This window comes from Rattus norvegicus, chromosome 13 (genome assembly GCF_036323735.1).
Source record: "Rattus norvegicus strain BN/NHsdMcwi chromosome 13, GRCr8, whole genome shotgun sequence".
Lineage (NCBI taxonomy): Eukaryota > Metazoa > Chordata > Mammalia > Rodentia > Muridae > Rattus > Rattus norvegicus.
Window position 1 is genome coordinate 41,329,719 of NC_086031.1, and position 19,351 is coordinate 41,349,069.

Below are 19,351 nucleotides of genomic sequence, written 5' to 3' on the forward strand. Positions count from 1 at the left end.
GCTTAAATAACTCTGGACAATCCCCCTATCCTCCTTAGCACTCTCTGAGGACACATCCTCTTTCTTGAACACTTCGGAAGCTGTACACACAAACTTTGCTCCAAGCACATAATGACTTTCTAAGCTCAAGTTTCATAAGCATCAAGTCTGAAGTTGTCACGGGACTCTGCCCCCCTCCACCACCACACTCTCTCTCTCTCTCTCTCTCTCTCTCTCTCTCTCTCTCTCTCTCTTTCTCTCTCTCTCTCTCTCTCTCACACACACACACACACACACACACACACACACACACACGGTCTTTTGCTGACATTTGGTGACATATCCTTCCATCTCCCCTCTACCTTGCAAAACAAGCTTCCTGTTTTGAACTAGGTCTAGAAGGGGAACATCCCTAGTCTACCTGTGTCCACACACTCAGATGCATACTCCCCTCAGTGTAAGTTCTGCAGCTTTCTGTTGTTGTACTAGACTTCTCGTCTGGGCTCCCAGGTCGCAAACATCAGCCCAAAGTGTCCACTAAAGCACATTAAGCCCAGAAGTGAGCGAACACTTTACGGAGAGCTACCTCAGTACAGTTACAGACCCTGATTGTTGTGTTTTTGCTTCGACCACATCGCTAACTGCTCTCCTCCTCCACAGCAGAATGGAAGCCCGACAAGCAAGTCAGCTGACTCAGGAACCAGAGTGAGGGCCACGCACTCTCCGCCCCAGCCTGCACCATGAACTTGCCTTCCCCTTCTGCTTGTTGAGAGCCAAGGGAATGGTACATTACTAGAGAGAGATGGCTTTCTTTTCTCCCTGGAAGTTGTCCTCTCAGAAGCTGGGCTTTTTCTTGGTGACTTTTGGCTTCATATGGGGGATGATGCTTCTACACTTCACCATCCAGCAGCGAACTCAGCCTGAGAGCAGCTCCATGTTGCGGGAGCAAATCCTTGACCTCAGCAAAAGGTACATTAAGGCACTGGCAGAAGAGAACAGGAACGTGGTGGATGGCCCGTATGCCGGTGTCATGACAGCCTATGGTGAGTGAGGGGACATGGGGGGTTGGGTTGCTCCATTGAGCATGCCTAAGCTTTGGGGGGGGGAGCCCAGAAGTTCCCACGTGTGTTGCTATGTTTCCTGGGCAGTGGTTATAGCCCTTTTTATACGTGCATTGTCATATATGTATTTCTCTATGTGAGCGTGGGTGTGCAAGGGTCAGAAGTCAGCGGATAACCACAGCTGTGGGGCCTTACATTTTTATCTTGTCTGCCACAAAATCTCTACTTGGCAGCTCCATGCCAGGCTTGCTGCCTCATGAACTTCTGAGGGATTATCTCGTCCCTGCCTTCCATCGGGCACCATAGACGCACCGTATGCACACTGTTCTATATGCATGCTGCTGTGTCTGGCTTTATGTGGGTTCAGGGGATTTGAGCTCAGGTCCTTCCACCTGTCCAGCAAGCTCTTTGACTCACGGTGCCAACTCCCCAGCCCATAGCTGAGTTTTTAGAAAGGTAAAACAGTACCTGTGTGAGACTCTAAGCTCCTGTGCACACAGACACCCCAGGCGTGCTACTCAGAGCACCCAGGATCTCTGGCTTGTATTTGCAGCCAGTCCCCACTCTGTCAGCATATTTCTAGGCTGTGCTCACAGGAGTATGTTTGGTGAGTGCAGGCAAACATTTTCATTATCTGTCCTTAAACGAAATGTAATTAGATACAGTGGGGAGGAAGATGCTTCGGATGCCGTTAAGGTCAGCAATGAGCTAATGAACTGCCCTGAACCGTTAATGTTGGATTTCCCAGACTTTATTGCTTTTGTCTTTAACCGTGCTCAACTTAAAAAGAAAATCTACTCATTGCTCATTTCCAGGTACCTCATGCCTTTCAGAACAACACATGGCTGGGAATAGAGCTTAGCTTGCCTAACATGCTTTGCTGGACCTGGGCATGGTGGCACATGCCAGAAACCCCAACATTGTGTACTAGTGGCAGGGAGATCAGATGTTCAGGGTCATCCTCATCTATGTAGGATGTTTGAGGTTGGCCTGGCTACATTAGATTATATATATATATATATATACACACATATATATGTGTATGTATGTATGTTTGTGTGTATGACATATAAAATATACTATATAATTTTAAATATATATAAAATAACATATGTGAAATTTATCTTAATTTTTAGTAAAAGTTATGCTTAGTTTCAAAAAAACTTGAAGGCATAGGCAGGAAAACAAAAGAGAAAAATCATATAAATATGTCCTCTGTGCAATATACCCAATTGGCATTTGGTGTATAACTTTGCAGTAGATTTTTCTGTGTTGTTGTTGTTATTATTGTTGTTGTTGTTGTTGTTGTTGTTGTTGTTATCATGTGTGTATTTCCATTCATGTTTCTGGATGCACACATCACAGCACACAGTGGAGTCCAGAGGACAGCCTTTGGGAGTCATTTCTCTCCTTCCACCATACAGGGGTGGAACTCTGGTCATCAGGCAAATGCCTGTCCTCTCTGAGCCGTCTCATCTGACCCAGATGTTATCAGAATGCTCATACAGACACTTACGAAACAACCATTGCAAGCGGAACTTGGGTCAGAATGTCTTGGAGATTCTGCCCTCCAGGATGTGCTGTGGTCACTGAGGATCCAGAATGACCTGGTTTTCTAGAGGGTTAGTTGTCAGAGGGGAAACAGAGCCATCAAACGCAGTCTTCACTGGGCCTCGTGCTTGGGACTTTGCTACCCACGTGTGCTGGGGTGGGGTAGGAGAGCTGGTGTTCTGCTTTGTAACCGAGTCAAAGGCATGGCCTCGATTAGACCACGCGAAGGGGTAGGCTCAGTTCGGGCAGCTGGAATACAGACACAGGAAACCATACAGACCACAGAAACTTGGTTCTACGGTGTACGTGTCTATGAAGCGAAGGTTGTTGTGGCTGAGGCGCTCTGATGTCTCTCTTAGTTCTTAGGATCAGAACGGTCATACTCTCTGCTTTTAATGTATCTCTTCAGGATTTATCGGCCATAACCTTGGAGGGATGGCTCAGTTGGTAAAGTGATTGCCATGCCACCATGAGGACCTGAGTTTGATTCCCTAGCAGCCATGTAAAAAGTCAGTGTCACTAGGCACTGGCTTTTCACATGTTTAAATAAAATGTCTTCCTTATGTTATGTATCAAAACCACGAAGCTCCATTTTGAGTGCCACTGTCCAACAACAAACACTAGGTACGCAATCACATAAGACAAATGACTCATTGACTTGACTTAACATGGTCTATCGCTTTCCAAGATCAGTTACCACCAGAGAGAACAGAATAGCCCGGAATGTTGGTGTTGCATAAGTGTGATGTGACCTGTGGTGGATGCTGTCTTAAAGGTTTTAATTCTATGTGTAGCTTATATACATTTGTCAGGAAAACACAACAACTTAAGAGTTTCCTCTAGAGTTTATCAAAATTTTTTCATAGGTAAGACAAACACATGGGTGTCTATTTATAGACTTGTGGTTTTACTACTTTTCCTTATTATGTGTTGGTAAATATCTCAGAATATAGACTTCCTCCATATCCTTGAGAAAATGCACCTGGTCTTAGGCTTTTAGCTGTGTACGCACTTGCACACACACACACACACACACACACACACACACACACACACCTCTGAAATTCTAACACAAGACTGAGGGGTGTGTGTGTGGAGAGAGAGAGAGAGGGAGAGAGAGAGAGAGAGAGAGAGGAGAGAAGAGAGAGGGAGAACACCCAGGAAATAGCTCAAAAGAGGACCCAAGGACCTGTATCCATGTTTAAAAACAAATCTTTGTTGTAATCCCAGCACTTGGGAGGCCCTGGCTAGCCAACTAAGCCTACTCTCTGAGCTCCAGACCAGTGGGCCGACCCTATATCAAACAAAGACAAATGAGGTGGATAGTGTTTGAGGGATGACAGTTGAGGTAATCTCTGGCTTCCTCCACATGCACATGTGTGCCCCCATACACACAAGTGCATTTACAGATACATACCCATCTCAGTCTTGTGTTGCAATTTCAGCCATGTGTTTGTCTTCGCAGGACATTGCATCTGTAGGAGCCTAGAGGAGTTATTTATTCCAGTTCTTCCCTTTTGGGGAATTAGCAAAGTAATTATTACCTTTCCCCTCATGTCAGCAAACAGTGAAAAGGAGCCATCAGCAAGTCTGACATGATTTTCTCCCACCATGTTGACAGGCCAATAAAAGTGGTCTTTGGAGCTGAGTTTCTAGAACTTACTAGAGTGTATACACTTGAGGTGTTGGGACCGTCCTGTGGTGAGGTCTCCTGAGACAGGGTTGCTTGGTCCTGTTGATGTTTTAGGTTAGAGAAATCCACTTCAGTACAATCTTATTTACACAGTGTTTTAACTTTCTTCTTTGCTGTTTTGGTCATAAGTTGTAGTCTGACCAAAGGCAACTTAGGGAAGGGAAGAATTTATTTGACTTACAGTTCCAGATTAGAGTCTAATCCATCATTGAGGGGAGTGGAGGCAGGAGCCTGGAGGAAGGAACCATGAAAGAACACTGCTTGCTCGGTCACTCCCTGACTTGATGCCCGCCTCCCTCATAGACTCGAGCTTAAGTAACTTGATTATACAGCTTGAGACTGCTAGGAATAGAGAGGGAGAGAGGGAGAGGGAGAGGGTGGGGGAGAGAGAGAGAGAGAGAGAGAGAGAGAGAGAGAGAGAGAGAGAGAAGAAAATATTATTTGATCGAATCTTATTTCAGGCCATTATAGACTGTGTCAATTTGACCCTTAAAGACCCTTAGCACACATAGTATGAGCTTTTAACAGGAGATGCCAGTAGCCTCCCCCTAGTTACGACAAATATGACGATAACAAATGCATTCTAAAGTAGATGACTGGTATGTTTGTTTTTGAGTCTTGAGTTTGGCAACCTCACTGTTCCTTTGGCTTAGGATTTTACACACTAGCCACTAAGTGGTGGCAGGGTGGTGTTAGCTACGGTGTGATCTAGTGCTAGTCCTGAGAGTCTGGAGAGACATCATGGTGACCCCCACCTCTCCTTGGTTTTGCCACCGCTGGTGACAGTGTCAGGTAGGCAGCTCCGGTGGGTGGAGGCAGGAAGATCAGGAGTTCAGAGTCACTTTTGGCTACACGGGAATCTGGGAGGCCAGCCTGAGCTACATGTCTTAGGTAAGATACTGAAACTTTGGCATATTGTACGGCTTAGCTGGGCTGTGTGGGCCATCTGCTTGCACACTCTTTTTTGTCTGCTGCAGATACAGACCGTGTTTGGTGTACTGTGGAGACAATGGCCCTGAGAGGATGGATGAACAGTTGGTCCTACGTGTTCAGGATCTGTGTCAGAGTATAGGAAAGTGACAAGCCTCCCCTCCCATTCCCATAGGAAGAGTCAGCGCATCTTGGTGTGCTGTAAACAGAGCTTCGCTGCTTGACGAATTTGAATAGTTGATTTTTAAATGACTCCTGGCTCATTACAATCGAGCTTATAGATCTTAGGACGGTGTTGAGCAAGGTTTGGCCTATGGGCCAAATTCGCACTGCTGCTTATTGGTATAAATAAAGTTTTATTGGAACATGGCCACTCTCAGTTGTTTATAACAGGTTCGATTACTTAGAAACATGATGACACCAACATTCCTTTCACAGAACTGAAACTTCTAAAACGTTCTGATTTCTGCCTTCTTCGGTCACTGTAGCCCATTCTCTGGTCATTAGGGATTCAGCAACTACCCGGGATTCTTTTGATGAAAAGAAGTCAGCAACTTACAGCTTGTGGCCAAATCCTCCTTGTTGTTTAATTTTGTAAAGAAAGCTTATGAGACTACAAGTGTCCTAGTCACTGGAGGAGATGAGACTGTATCTGAGGTCATACACATTCAGGCCTCAGCCTCATCCCCTGTTATAAAATAACTGTATGTGACAGAAGTCTCCATGTTAGCACCCTTTGCAGTACAGGAATTGCTTTGGAATTCTTGATTTGGGCATGAGAGGCTTCAACCGTGCTCAACCATGAGGAGCTCCTTTCTCCCCACGTCCTCACAGTTTTTCCCGTCTTTTTATCTTATTTCAGTTCTTAAGGAATAAGAAACAGAAAGCAGAATGAAGAAAGACTTCTGAACTCCTTCTGGGACTCGGTCATTCAAATGTGTTGCTGGAAAGTCCCCAGCAGCCTGTGCAGAACAGTGGGGGCATTCATCCTTGGGGTGCAGGGTGTGGGCTCCTGCCTCCCAGCCACACCTGCTTACCTCAGGCCAGCCCAGCATGGACTGGGCCTGCCTGGGTCATGGCTGTTGCCATTCACTTCAGTCAATGCTGTTTTTGTTTCTGAGGTGACCCAGTCTTTCTGGGGCTGCTTGCCCCACATTCCCAATCCAGGTGGTGCTCTTTTCCTTAAGGTCAGACCTGGGCCACTTCTGTGCTCTCGTTTTGGAAATTCAGCACAGTGCTACCCCATCTGTAGTCCTGCTACCTCTTAGTGACCCTTTCATGTCCTCCTGCCTCGCTGGATGCTGGGTACTTTACTCCAGAGAAGTTCCTAGTTCAGACTAACACAGCTGCGAGCTTCTCACTCCCACCCCCAGACCACCTTCCTGCTGTCCGGTTTCTCTCGGCCTTTGGGTTCTATGGCCTGTTTTGTCTTGGACTCTGCTGGCCTGAACTGTCCGTTTGACTGGCTCTCCTCCTCAGAGACTGGCTTGTTGTTGGGTCCATCTGTGCTGGCTGGGCCTAAGCAGCTTCAGTGCTTATGGTAGGAGGATTCTTCTACTGCCGTGGATGCCCTGCCTTTAATAATAGGAGCGCAATGTCAGAGAATAATCGCTTCTTCCTTGTAGAAAATTGGCAAAGGGCAAATTTGGTTTATAAACAGTCCTAGAGGGACCAAATAGATGTCTCAGCAATTAAGAGTTGCCTGTTCTTCCAGCATCCTCACTTGGTATCTTAGAACCATCTGTAACCCCAGCTCCAGAGGATCCAGGGTCTCCCCCTGACCCCTGAAGACACCTACACTCAAGTATTCATACCTACACCTCTACACACATGCGCATGCACACACACACACACACACACACACACACACACACACACACACACACACACACACACGCAGGCACACAGGCACCTTTAAAAGAAGCCCCAGGGACTTCTTTGCCTCGAGTGGTGAGAGAAGCCACCTCTTCTGAATGTGTCTTTTAATTAATGTATTTGAATTATTATACAAACTATTAGGTTTCATTATGATAGTTTCAAAGTTTGCTTTTGATGGTTCTCCTCCCCTCTTTTCTTCCTCATGTTTCCCTTTATCCCTCCCCCTCCCCCATAGCCTCCTTTCTGCCTTTAGGTCACCTATTCTGTTACCCTTCCCCCAGCCTCAACACCTTTCCCCCCCACCATGATCCCCTTTCCAGTGTCATAGCCTACACTCATACTCACACACACACACACACACACACACACACACACACACACACACACAGGCACACACACATTGAAAGCTAGGCTCTGTTTTTAGAGGAAGAAGCAGTCACCTCACTCAGTATAGTAATATCCAGGTCCACTTACTGTCCCACGATTTCCATTTTTCTTTACAGCCGAATGAAATCCCCTGGTGTATGTATGTCCTGTTTTCATTATCTACGCATCTGTTGATGGGCATCTAATAAACAGGTCCTGGGATAGCATCCTGGAAGTGTTTGTGTAACTGAAGGGCAAAAGGAAGGCTGGTTCAAGGGGTGGCTTGGACAGAGTATGCCCAGCAGGAGACAGATGCACACTGGATACTGGAGGGTCCACGTGCTGTGGGGGAGAAAAGCCCAGTGTGAATGTATGAAGGAGAGAGTTGCTGTGGAAATGAATGCTGGAGGCGCCCCGGCGCCCCTTGGAGGACTGCATTGTGGGTGTCAGTCAGGTAAGGGAGTTAGCTCTGGGCTTTGATCAGCAGTCTGGATTGTGTAGCCCTAAGTGCCTTTGGCTGGTGGTGCCTCTCCAGCCTGGATGTTTATGTCTAGGGTATTGGCGCCACCCTGAGTGCACATCCCCAGATGACTTTCTGAGCTGCACATAAGAGCTTTTACAAGACCTCTCTTTCCATTGTCCTAGGAGAAAAAAACAAGGTGAGGTGAGACAAAGTTGCAAGTCTAGAAAAGTGCCTCCCACCACCCTCTTCCCCCTTTTGTCTTCCTATTGTTACCAATAGGACCAAGGGAGCTGTCATGTGAAGGCTAGGACATTGTGGAGTCCCATGGGAAATGACTGTGGTAAAAGCATAGTCCCTGGCCTTGAAGGAAAAATACATTGTTACTGCAGCAAGACTGGTAGGAGGAAGATAGGCTCCAGGACTTGTCTCAGGAGACCTTGCTTTCTCCAAGGATACAGCTGGTGCGGTTTAGGGAAGGACTGCTTGGCACCCTGGGAACCTAAAAATGAACGTCTTTGGGGGCTTTGAGGCATTCATTTCCTGATGGGCTGTGCTGGACACTCAGCCACATAGTTCTATCAAAGGGAGGCCAAGTTCTGGAGCCATACAGCAGCCCAGTGTGAAGACTGTGGAGACAGACAGCATGGTGTGTCTCATGCCCACAAGTGAATATGGGGCCTACCCTTCCTTCTCCCTATTGTAGAGCCTTTTCTCCAACACTGGCCTTGAGAAAGGGATGCGTCTCAGGCCCTTCTTACCGTTCAGAGGGTGCCATGTCTCTTTTCACACCTGTGTCACCATGCTTTTTTTCCTCTCAGAACAAGCAGGGCAAACCTCATACCACAGTGATCCAGCCCTCAGGAGTTCCCTGTCTTCCTCACTCTTGTTCTGGGTCTCAGATGAGAGTTTTCCAATGTTCTGGCTTCTGTATCTTCTTTACTCCCTTGCTCACTCACAGCTTCTGAGAAGTATGCCAGACCTCCTCACAGGAGGGCCACCCACCATGGTTCTCATCCTTCCTAACTTTTAGGCCACCTAACAGCATGAATTCATTGTTCTTGCAGGCAGATAGCAAACACTCCTGGTCTCTGTTTCCAGGCTTTGTCAAGCAAGTAGTAGGAACTAGAAATGAATAGTGGCGCCCATCCCCCGTCACCACAATTCTGTGTCTATCTGTGTGGTGTCCTGACAGCCTGGATGAAAGTGAGAATCACAGTCCTGTTTTTAGCAAGGCAGGAAGTGGAAGAAATTCCATGTAGGCTCCACATCCAGGATACTCCCAAGTAGTTATTATGGGGGATCGTGATGTGGCAACTGTTTATTGTCAAAGCTCTTGGAGGCTGTTTCCATGTGGGCTGGGAGACAAGACTGCTTCATGCCAGATGGGTGACTTTGGGCAAGTGAGGAGCCTCAGGATGTGACCTCCTTCAACTCATGGGACAGTTATAGGGATCAGAAGGAACAGCATTTATCCCCATACCAAACTGGGTGGGAAACCTTTATTACTGTTACTACCCACACTGGCCTGGTTGAACCTCCATCAGTTACCTAGGCTTGAATGGCAGACATGTTCAACCTTTGGATTCTGGAGTGCCCTAGTTTCTGTTGCAGTGACCAAACACAACTTAGGGGAGAAAAGGATTTCTTTCAGCTACAGGCTACAGTCTGTCATTGAAGGAACTGGACTGAGAAACTAAGAGGCTGCTAGTGTAGCATTCAGAGAGCTTTTGATTTAAACACTAGCACATGCAAAGAGCAAAACAAAACAAAACAAACAAACCCCAACCAAACCAAAGAAAACCACCCAAAACTAAAAACCAAAATAGATATGGTGGTGCTTATCTGTTGCCCCAACACTAGACAGGTAGAGGCAGGAGTCCAAAGTCGTCTTCAACGCTACAAGATACAGAGTGAGTTGAGGGCAGCACGGACTACATGAGACCCTGTGGCAGGGAAAAAATGAGTAAAGCCGTGTGCCATCGAGATGTTTCTGAGAGATGTCTTTTCACTTCATATTAAAGCTGTCATCTGAGGGTAGAGATCACTGTACTGCCTGCAAATTTAAAATGGCATTTTAGACTTGTGTGGCCTAAAGATGGTGTGAAGTTTTATAGAAAATTGAGAGCATCTGAGGAAATACAGAGAATGGAAACTCATAGAAAGCTTTAGTTCCAGATCCAGATCTTACCAGTGATAACAAGGTTTACTTCTTGCCTGCCTTTAAGGTCTCAGGTGTCTCAAGCTGGCCTAGAACTCACTATGTAGCCAACGATGACCTTGTGCTTCTAATCCTCTGTGTCCTGATGCTGGCATTACAGGCGTACACAGATAAACCTAGGTCATGTGGTGCTGGGGGCCCAGCCCAGGGCTTTGTGCAGATAGGCAAGCTCTCTACCAACTCAGCCACCTTCCCAGCCCTCTCCCAATCTTTTAAAAATGCTGGCATGTGTGTGCATGCATGTGTGCGTGTGTGCATGTGTGTGTGTCTTTGTGTCTGTCTATATCTGTGTGTGTATGTATGTATGCATTTATGTGCATAGACGAATGTATACGTGGACATGCTCCTTTTTAGAAATAAGGGTTGTATTTATATACAACTGAAAGCTTGTCTTTGTGTTGTTTTTCCGTGCTGTTAAGTCATTTGATAGCCACATCGTTATTGAACTCATGTGAATTGCTGTTGGCAGCAAACACAGATGATGCGGCAAAGTCCGTCTCTGCCTAGTGATTCCGCCTACCGTACAGATTGGATAATGTGACCCAGTGTTTCTCTTGCAGTGTTTGACTCGTTCCCAGCTCTCCTCCGGTATAAATAACAACTTCACACACAGACACACACACACACACACATACACACACACGCATGCACGCATGCACACACACGACTATAGTGTCTTTCCATGGAAAAGTCATTTTAAAATTAATTTTCAGGTATGTAAGTGATGGGACTTGACGTTCCCAGCAGCTGATGGCTCTAGGAGGCCGAAGTTAATTCTCTTTTCATTAGCACTTTCCTCTCTCATTAGTGCCATGTCTTTGCCTGCTCCCTGGTGCTGTGAGCGAGGCAGCTGAGCTGCGTTCCTGCCTGGTTCTATCTCTCAGGGCAGACATGGCAGAAAGGGATTTGAGGTAGGAGCCAAGCAGAGAAGGAAATTATTTGGGGCAGCTTGGATATAAATCCTTGGCTCATTGTATAGTCACTTCTGTGCCACTGAAATATAGCCACAGTCGCTCACAGGTGAATTGTGAGCCTTGGCCTCACCCAAAACCTTTGGCTGACTTTTACAGAGCCTTCTTAAAACGGGGCCTGGTAATCAATGCCACAGATGAATGCACTGAGTACCAGCAGGCTGAGTGATAACTGCTTTTGTTTTGTTGCTTTTGTACCCAACCCCTCCTCCTCCCACTCCTTTGTGCGTGCGTCTGTGTATGTGTTGTGCGTGAGTGTATGTGTGTGTGCATGCGCATGTGCATGTGCCTGTGGGTGCGTGTGTGTATGTGCGTGTGTGCCCACGTATTTTCCTGCTTATGTAAGTACATGCCATAGCATACATGTAGAAATCAGATGACAAGGACAACCTTGGTGACGTTCCTTTTCGTCCTTGTTCGAGGCATCATGCCTTGTTCCTCAGGCCAATATGTTGAGCTTCCCAGGATTCTCTTGTCTCTGCCTCCTGTCCTGAGGCTGTAAGTGGAATCCAAGGAGTCAAGCATGGCCCAGGGCACATGGGGGCAGGGGAAGGATAATAGCTCCCATATACAGCCTTTCTGGTTAATTTCCCAAATTCCGATAGCTTCGATGAGAGAAATCATGGTTTGCCATTCTCTCCTGAGGATCTAAGTAATCATCCATGAACCCTCCTCTACCAGCAGAGCCGCTGTTTCCTCTGAGGGCCCTTCTCAGACACCAAGTTGACCTCCGATGACCTAATGCACAACCCCTGCTCACAGAGGTACAGAGAGGCTTGCCTTCTCAGCACCTGGGAACCTGGTAGCAACATCGACCCTCACAGAGAAACAGCAATGCTAACTCCCTCGCCATCCCGTTCTTGGCTGAGCCTTCTAACCCTTTCTGCCCTGTGCTGTCATGGCTTCCTGGAAATGAAAACTTCCAGCTGCTCTGAGGTCACCTGTTCCGCTGCTGTCTAATTGACCTCAGCTCTAACCAAAGAGGCCCTGGCTTGAAAAGCAGCCTTGCTCCCTTCCCCAGAGGGGTGCTCCAGATGTCCTCAACCGCACGGTCCCATCCTCGTTGTGTGCAGTGCATTTTGGGAACATGGGAAATATGGGTAGTGATGCTGGGCTTCAGTTTTTTTCTGCCAAGGCCTTTGAAGTACAAAGGAAAATTTAGAAGTTCATTAGTAGTTAGAATTGTAATCCTGCTGAGGGCAGTTTACTGCTACTATAACCGTAAAACATCATGGTAAATATAAAGATAGACTTTGTGTCCTCATTTGCTTATTGAGCTCCATCAGAACCACTCTGCATCGTACAGTGCCCTTAAATGGATTACCATTAAATACAACATAGCCCAGTCTTCTGTTGTTTGCTCAAAACTGCTTTAATAAAGCTGCTAGCAGTTCTCACACCTCTTTAAAAAGGTGAGAAACGCTTTTATCACCCGGGGAGCTATAATTTACGGGAGGACAGTTGTTTGTTCTTATAGGTGATAGTTTATCTGCTTTGTTAACTTGCTCATGTAAAGCATTTTCATTCAGTGAGTGCTATCGTGTGTGTACTGGGTACTGTGTGTATTTGTAAAGACATCTTTATGTCTGTCCTCACCCTTACCCTGTCTGTCTGTCTGTCTGTCTCCCCTCCCTCCTCCCTCCTTCCTCCCTCCCTCCTTCTTCCCTCCTCCCTTCCTCCTGCCTCCCTCCTTCCTCTCTCCCCCTCCCTCCTCCCTTCCTCCTCCCTCCCTCCTTCCTCTTCTCTTTCCCACCTCTCTCATTTCTTGTCTCATGTTTAGTATTTCTTCACATGTATGTGAACCACATGAGTGTACATGCCTATGGGGTTCAGGAAACGATGTCGGGTCTCTTCCAGCTAGAGTTACAGGTGAGCTGCCCAGTGTGGATGCAGTCAACCAAGCTAGGCTTCCTCCAGAAGAGTGGAATGTGCCCCTAACCATTGAGCAATCTCTCCAGCCCCATCTCCTTTGTGATTGTGTTTGTTGTTAATAGTATCTTTAAATGGGACTGAAGAGGTATCTGGCTTAGTTGCTAAAGCATTTTCCTCGAATGTGTGAGGACCTGAGATCAAATCCCCAGAACCCATGTTTGATCAGACAACTAGACATGGCATCTTGTACCCATAAACCCAAGGGAGGTGAGGTGGGAGGTGGAGCTAGGTGAATTCCTAGAGGCGCATTGGCCAGCAAGCCTAGCTTATGTAGCAGCTCCAGGCCAATGAAAGACCCTGTCTCAAACAAAACAAAAGAGTAGGGAAGGCTTCTGAGCAACAGTATCTGGGCTGCCCTCTGACCTCCAAATATGCCCTGTGCAACCCATAGCAACATGTAGGTCATTTTGATATATACATATACATATATATTAATCTTTGATATACTGTTTTGAAATGGCTTCTTAGTATTGTTTTAATTGGAAATGAACTTTCTTCCTCATCTAGCAAGAAGATCTTGCCCACCCCAGTAGCAAGTCTAGAGATGCTGAGGGTTCCACCCAAAGGCAGATATACAAACCTAATTCTTACTAATTATTTTTTTGTGCACGTGTGTGTACATATGTGTGAAGGCCACATACTCTAGGGTGGGTGTACTGGCTGGTTTTGTGTGTCACACAAGCTGGAGATACCACAGAGAAAGGAGCCTCCCTTGAGAAAATGTCTCCATGAGATCCAGATGTAAGGGAATTTAGTGATCAAGGATGGGAAGACCCAGCCCCTTGGGGGTGGTGCCGTCCCTGGGCTGGTGGTCTTGGGTTCTGTAAGAAAGCAAGCTGAGCAAACCAGGGAAAGCAGGCCAGTAAGAAATATTCCTCCATGGCCTCTGCATCAGCTCCTGCTCCCTGACCTGCTTGAGTTCCAGTCCTGACTTCCTTTGGTGATGAACAGCAATGTGGAGATATAAGCTGAATAAACCCCTTCTCCCCAACTTGCTTCTTGGCCATGATGTTTGTGCAGGAATAGAAACCCTGACTAAGACACTGGGTGTCTTCTGTTACTCTCTACTGTGTCATTTGAGTTAAGATCTGTCCGTGAACTTGGAGCCCCCCCCCCCAACTAGGCTAGACTGGCTGGCCAGTGAGCCGCAAGGGATCTGTCTATCTTTGACTATTTTTACATGATTCTGGGGGTCCAAACCTAGGCACTCGTACTTTATAAACTCAGCCATCTCCTCGGCTTGAAAATAAAACAATAGAACAAACTCGTGAATCCCTTGATTTATCTGGTAGTCTCCGATTCATCGTCAGTCACCCTTGCTCAGTGATGGTGGGTTGTGTGGGTAGACATGTTACCGTACAATGGCATCCACAACCCTCCAGTGTGGTTGGGATACAGCTTAGTGAGACGACATGGCAGAGGCACAGGAGGCCAGTGCCTGACACATAGGCTCAGAAACTGCAAGTTAGAAATGGTGGCAGCGAGGTCCTAGGTGCTTATGAAGAGGTGGCCTGTCCTACCCTGGCTGTCCCTTAGTTCTCTGTCATTGGGAATTAAACAGTATCTAGTCCCTGTGTCTATAGGGTGTTCATATAGGGTGTATTGAGTTAGCTAGGTAAAGTCAGTAGGACGAAGGAGGGGCGTAGACACAGCGAACAGTGCCGTGATAGTTTGGGAAGGAACATCAAGAGTACTGTGTGATTATAGTTACATTGGGGTCTCCAGCATGGCTGTAAATGTGGGACTTCACACCAGTAACCAACAGAAATACACCTGCTTTTGAAAATTTGAATTGTTCAGGAATATATGAGGGAAGTGCTCTCCAGTTGCTAGCTGCTGGGGGAGGGAGAATTAGTCTCCTTTGAGAGTGTGTGTGACCATTGTAGCTAGGCAGCCTCACACCCATGCACATATGAACACCAGTGATTAGACATAGCGGTCTATCAGAAAGAGGGAGGAAGAGAGGGGTGGGGAGAGAGGAGGAGAGCAAGTTGGAAAGGGGAAGTATGTGTGGATATGGTCATATGTCATTGCATACATGAGTGAAATCCTAAAAGAATAGTAAAAATTTTAAGCCCAAGGACGTCGTTCATCTGGTAGGAGGCTCGCCTAGCCACATACAACCCCAGTTCCATGTAGAACCAGGTGAGATGGCACATACCTGTGATCTCAGCACAGGTAGAGACAAGAGGGTCAAGAGTTTGAGGTCACTGTTGACTACGTAGTAAGTTCAAGACCAACCTGGAGTTCCTTAGACCCTGTGTCAAATAGGGAAGGGAAAAAAGATCAGAATAGAATACGCCAGACAGTAAAAATAACAGTGAACTTCATTCTGAGGCTGCTTTGAGGCTGGGCCACATCTTCAGGTCATTTCTGTGTGTCATTAGCTACAGTACCATGTGGGGGAGGTATCCCTGCAGCGCTGAGGTGAGCTGGGCAGTGGCAAAGGTCCCTTTCTCTGGACCTGTGTCTAGAAATGCTCTTACAGTATCAGAGTCGCTTTCACACAGACTGGCTTGTTTGTTCGACTCTGGCCTGACTGGAGGTAGTTCCTGCTATCGCTAAGATGTGCTCATTTTAAGGGAGACCATTTGTGCCACTTCAGAAACATTTGTCAACTTTTGTGGCTTGTCTGTGGTACTGAGGAGGGTCCCCAGGATCTTGTGCACACCCCATTCTTGTGGAATGAACTGCACTGCCAGCCCAAATTCCAGTTTTATTCTATGCATGAGAGAGGAAGAGAGGCAGAGAGAACGTGTCCAGACTGTGGCATTGTTTGCTGTGCCCCCACCTCAGTGTGTGTGTGAGTGTGTGTGTGTATGTGTGTGTGTATGTGTGTGTGTGTGTACACGTATGCTCGCACATGTGCTCGCACGTGTGTGCATGCAGACGTATGTTGTATGCACATGTGTGTGGGTGGGCAGACCAAAGGACGATGCTGTCTCCTTTTTCCCTCTTATTCCCTTGGGGCAAGGTTTCTCACTGAACCCAGAGCCATACCGGCAGCCAGCAAGCCCAGCTCTCGCTTTGCTCCCCAGCCCTTCACTCCCTAGGTCTAGGGATCCCAGGCTAATGTTAGGGATCTGAACTCAGGTCCTCGTGCTCACGCAGCAAGTGGTATTAGCCACTGGGCCATTTCCCCTGCCTCTGTCCAACCTTCCTACATCGTAGTTCCAAAGATTCTCCTCTACGGAGTTCACGCTGAGGTACCCTACGATAAAGTTACAGAAGAAAATGCTGCAAAAATTTTCTCCCGGTGTTTTAAGTGTATGCATTTGTGTTGGGCCGTGCTCATCCATACCCTGGCTGCACACAGGCCACAGGCTGCCCACACGTGGCAGAGCTTGCAGAAGTTTTCAGTTTTCTTTTTTCCTACCGCAGATCTGAAGAAAACGCTCGCCGTGCTGCTGGATAACATCTTGCAGCGCATCGGCAAGCTGGAGTCCAAGGTGGACAATCTTGTCAACGGCACAGGAGCGAATTCTACCAACTCCACCACGGCTGTCCCCAGCTTGGTGTCACTGGAGAAAATTAATGTGGCAGGTAAGATGGCCATTCCCTACCCAGCCGTGGGATTGAACCCTTCCTAAAACCACAGCAATCAAAATGCCATAAACTTGACATGACTGCCGTGAAGGCTAGCTTTGCATTTATTTATTTTTTTAATAACAGATATTGGGACACTTTTGCGATTTTCTCAGAATAGCTGGTGGATTCTCTGACACCCATGCAGATAAAGAGCTCCTAGAATTGGGTCGTGCTGATAAGATTCAGAACATAGATGAAGTGAAATGCAGAGGTTATCAGAAAAGCTCCGGCCAGAGTTCTTTCCGTTCCCAACTCCTTTCAGTAGCAAAAGCCTGCTAGCTGTTAGTGAGCTGGATATGGGCTTGCAGTCCTGTCATCCCAACACTTGAGAGCGGAGGTCGTTAAGGATCTCAAGGTCATCCTTAGCTACTCAGTGAATCTGAGGCTCTCCTGGGCTATAAGACAAAACTAAAATAAGTAAGGGCCAAAGCTGGGAGAATGTTAACAGACAGTAAGATAGGGCTGCTTTGTAACACAGAACTTAAATTCTCATCGGCTGTGGGCAGATACAAATGAATGATTAAATTCATATGGAAAAAAAGGGGAAAAATGGAAGAATGTAAGATAATTTCTCATTACACAGATATTACTCTGGCAAGCTAGGAAGAAGCATAAAGCAGGCAGGAGGACCGGGGATTGAAGGTCCTCTTCTGTAGCCAGCCTGGGCTGTGTGGGAACCAGCCTGGGCTGTGTGAAAGCCAGCCTGGGCTGTGTGGGAGCCAGCCTGGGCTGTGTGGGAACCAGACTGGGCTGTATGAAAGCCAGCCTGGGCTGTGTGGGAGCCAGCCTGGGCTATGTGGGAGCCAGCCTGGGCTGTGTGGGAGCCTATCTCAAGAAATAAAGCTGAACACTAGGTAGCCAAAATGATAGCTAGAAACCCTAAGATCCTGGAAGTCAGGTGACTTACTGTTCACTGCCTGTGGTAGCTTCTCTCCCTGCCTTGCTAAGGCACAGTTGCCACCGTACAAACTGCCTCTGTGTACATGTGGAGCACCACACGAGGTGGAAAATCCTTCTGACCAGCTGCCATGAACACTCATGGGCCCTGTCATGTGATCTCCACAGGGATGTACCCTACCTGGCCCCTTCTTCACACTGGGATCTCAGACAAGAGGAGGGAAATGGCTAAAAGCAAAACTTAAGTCTTCTACCAAAGGCTTGTCCACAGCTTGCATTCGGTCACCCTCTCATCGCAAAACCTTGGAGTCCACCCCTGGCCTGTTTGTGTGGGAGCCCTAAATCCTCAAAGGGGTGACTGTAGTGCCCACTGTAGGGCATGATGGTGGGGCACTTTGGATAAGTGGTGTGAACAAGCTGTCTGGACTTGTCAAATGTGGTATCCCCTAACTGTGATTGGAAGATAAACTTAAGGGAGATGGGTGTGGCTCAGCTCTTAAGAATACTGTTGCTTTTCCAGAGGACCTGGGCTTAATTCCCAGCAACCACATGATGGCTCCAGCTGTCTGTAACTCTAGTTCTAGGGGATTTGGCGCCCTCTTATGGCCCCCTCAGGCATCAGGCATGCACACGGCACACAGACATACATGCTGTGTTAAAAGTAGCTATGCTACTTTTGAGTTTGTAAGGATCCAGCGTTAGGGGGCTGGGATGGAGCTCAGTTGGCAGAATGCTCGCCAGTCATCCATGAAGCCCTGGGTCCTATCGCCAGCGCCGCCTGAAACCGGAAGTGGCAGTGCGTGCCACACTCTCTGCACTGGTGTTTAGGAGGTGGAAGTAGTGTGATCAGAAACTCGAGGTCATCCACAGCTGCAGGGCCAGTTCCAGGCCACACTGGGATATAATCGACAAACAAGCCAATGCATAAAAGCTGCTTCCTCTCCCTTCTTTTCTTGCGGCATGGACCTCTTCTCTCGTGGACCGAAAAGTGGGAGGGATTTTTTTTTCCTCTCCCTACCTCTTTCCTACCTCTCAGTGTCAAAACAGTTAATGCTTTGCATTAAGCAAGCTGGGCGAATTACCACTTTCTCTGGCTTTTTGCCATTGTTCAACTTTTAATTCACAAACTATATTTCTAATAATCTCAGTATCTCACCAAAGTGTTAAAAATAACTTTTAATTACAACACGGAGACAGTGTCATGTAGGCCATAAATCCTCTCTTCCCTGCCATTTCCAGCAGCTTCTGTAATTAGACAAGGAAACCTCCCACTGTGTTGAGCTGCTTATTAATAAGTGGGCGCTGTGCCTCTCCCGGCTGTGCTCTCAGTGTCCACTCCCACTGGGGAATGCATGTGGAGAGCTCCTGACTTCACCATGCTTCTGTGTTATCTGATTTGAAAGTTGTGTAGTGTCTCCTCCTCTTCATCCTCCTCCTTTCTCCCCCCATTAGTGTGTGTGTGTGTGTATGTATATGTGTGAATATGTGTTGAATGTGTGTATATATGTGTATGTGTGTGTGAGAATGTGTGTATATGTGTGTATATGTGTGTGAATGTGTGTATATGTGTGTATGTATGTGTGAATGTGTGTATATGTGTTTGTGTATGTGTGTTTGTGTATGTGTGTGTATGTGTGTGTGAATGTGTGTATACGTGTGTGTATATATGTGTGTGAATGTGTGTATATGTGTGTATGTGTGTGTGAATGTGTGTGTATGTGTGTGTGAATGTGTGTATATGTGTGTATGTATGTATGTGTGTATATGTGTTTGTGTATATGTGTATGTATGTGTGTGAATGTGTGTGTATGTATGTGTGTGAAT

The 19,351-nt window shown here is 47.0% G+C and overlaps 1 protein-coding gene across 6 annotated transcripts in view; it reads left to right on the forward strand.

Annotated features, from left to right (window-relative positions):
* Mgat5 (alpha-1,6-mannosylglycoprotein 6-beta-N-acetylglucosaminyltransferase) overlaps window positions 1–19,351 on the forward strand; it is a 288,136-nt gene that overhangs the window by 101,392 nt on the left and 167,393 nt on the right. For 4 of the 6 annotated variants that reach the window (XM_039091088.2, NM_023095.1, XM_063272594.1 and 1 more), the window contains 2 exon segments: window positions 640–1,022; window positions 16,424–16,585. In XM_039091088.2, coding sequence (XP_038947016.1) covers window positions 782–1,022; window positions 16,424–16,585 — 403 coding nt within the window. In that variant the 5' untranslated portion in view covers window positions 640–781. 6 annotated transcript variants of the gene reach the window in all.